The sequence below is a fragment of the Sinocyclocheilus rhinocerous genome, unplaced genomic scaffold (assembly GCF_001515625.1).
Source record: "Sinocyclocheilus rhinocerous isolate Xijiao unplaced genomic scaffold, SAMN03320098_v1.1 scaffold1342, whole genome shotgun sequence".
Lineage (NCBI taxonomy): Eukaryota > Metazoa > Chordata > Actinopteri > Cypriniformes > Cyprinidae > Sinocyclocheilus > Sinocyclocheilus rhinocerous.
Genome location: NW_015640094.1, coordinates 856435 through 857850, shown reverse-complemented (window position 1 = coordinate 857850; position 1416 = coordinate 856435). Strand labels below are relative to the sequence as shown.

The window sequence follows — 1416 nt, the reverse complement described above, 5'->3', positions numbered from 1 at the left end:
CGTATAGTGACGTAATTTCCGGTTTGAACGGCGGAGCCTCAAATCAGGGCGATTGACGCACGAGATCATGTATGAGGGGATCCCGGTTTGCGAAAACATCGGACATTGCGGGAAAAAAGTAGGCACAAACATTGTATTACTTCATTACATAAACACGTTATGTCAGGTTTGACCGACGGAACATTTTCTTCACTAAACGTCTTGACGTGATGGACGCACCTGCCAAGCGCGAGGCCAAGCTAAGCTAAGGCTAAAGTCGAGCTAATTCACAATCAAATAAATATGCAAATAAAGCACGAGACATGCATTTCGATGTCATTAGATGAGCGATATTTAATGATTACATACTATATATATTAATCTAGTTTCATCTGAATTACCATAGTTCCTACACTAATTTATAGTAACGTTACAATAAACTGCTAATTTTAATCTAGCTATCATGGGCATCTGAAATGCGGACGTCCCATATACATTTATATATTTTACAGTAATAATAATTGTAGTTAATATGGTTTCCATTCTGTTTTTCTAAAACAACAACGTTGTATCGAAAGAAATACTGATAAGACTTAAATAAGAGGTTTATGATTAAATGCTGAAGAATATGGATCAGTGTCTGCCTGTTTGTAATGATAAATATTTGGGTTGTCTATTTGGACCATAAACTTGGATAATATGTGCGCACCACTTTCCAGCAGTTATGAATCGTGAAGTACTTACGAATCACTGATTTCTGAATGTCAGATTTAGGAAATCGTGTATATATTCTGTATATATACCACAGTTTTATAAGGGGTTTTTTTTGTGTGGAAATTAATACTTTTATTCAGCAAGGATGCATTACATTTATCAAAAGTGGCAGTAAAGGCATTTATAATGTTACAAAAGATTGCTGTTTCAAATAAATGCTTTTCTTTTGAACTTTCTTTGAATCAGGAAGAGCAAAAAATATCAGTTTCCACAAAAATATGAAGCAGCACAACTGTTTTCAATATTGATAATATTAAGAAACGTTTGTTGAGCAGAAACATCACATGAATAATTACATTTTAAATATATTCAAATAGAAAACAGCTATTTTAAAGTGTAATAATATTTTAGAATATTACTGTTCTTACTGCATATTTCATGGGGGAAAATGACCTAGTTCTTCCGAGTTAACCCTATATTTGCACACACACATTTTATATTGTGTGTGTTAAAGTTATAATCGGTTTGATTGACAATTATTTTTTGTTTCTATAGGTAACTGTCTTCATGAAGTTTTAATTGTCACATACTCTCAGCTGTAAACACCGGACAGAGATCCAAGATGCCCATTCCTCCCCCTCCCCCTCCTCCCCCCACCCTTAGCCAGGTAAGTACTCTCTATTTGGCAGGTAACTTTATTAGGAACTGCAAAACCTTACCTCA

The 1416-nt window shown here is 34.5% G+C and overlaps 1 protein-coding gene across 1 annotated transcript in view; it reads left to right on the top strand.

The window, feature by feature from the left end:
• wipf2b (WAS/WASL interacting protein family, member 2b) overlaps window positions 1–1416 on the top strand; it is an 11376-nt gene continuing 9960 nt past the window's right edge. Inside the window, exons 1-2 of the mRNA XM_016568531.1 lie at window positions 1–118; window positions 1249–1360. Of these exons, the coding sequence (XP_016424017.1) occupies window positions 1316–1360 (45 nt within the window). The 5' untranslated portion in view covers window positions 1–118; window positions 1249–1315. The remainder of the gene's footprint in view (window positions 119–1248; window positions 1361–1416) is intronic.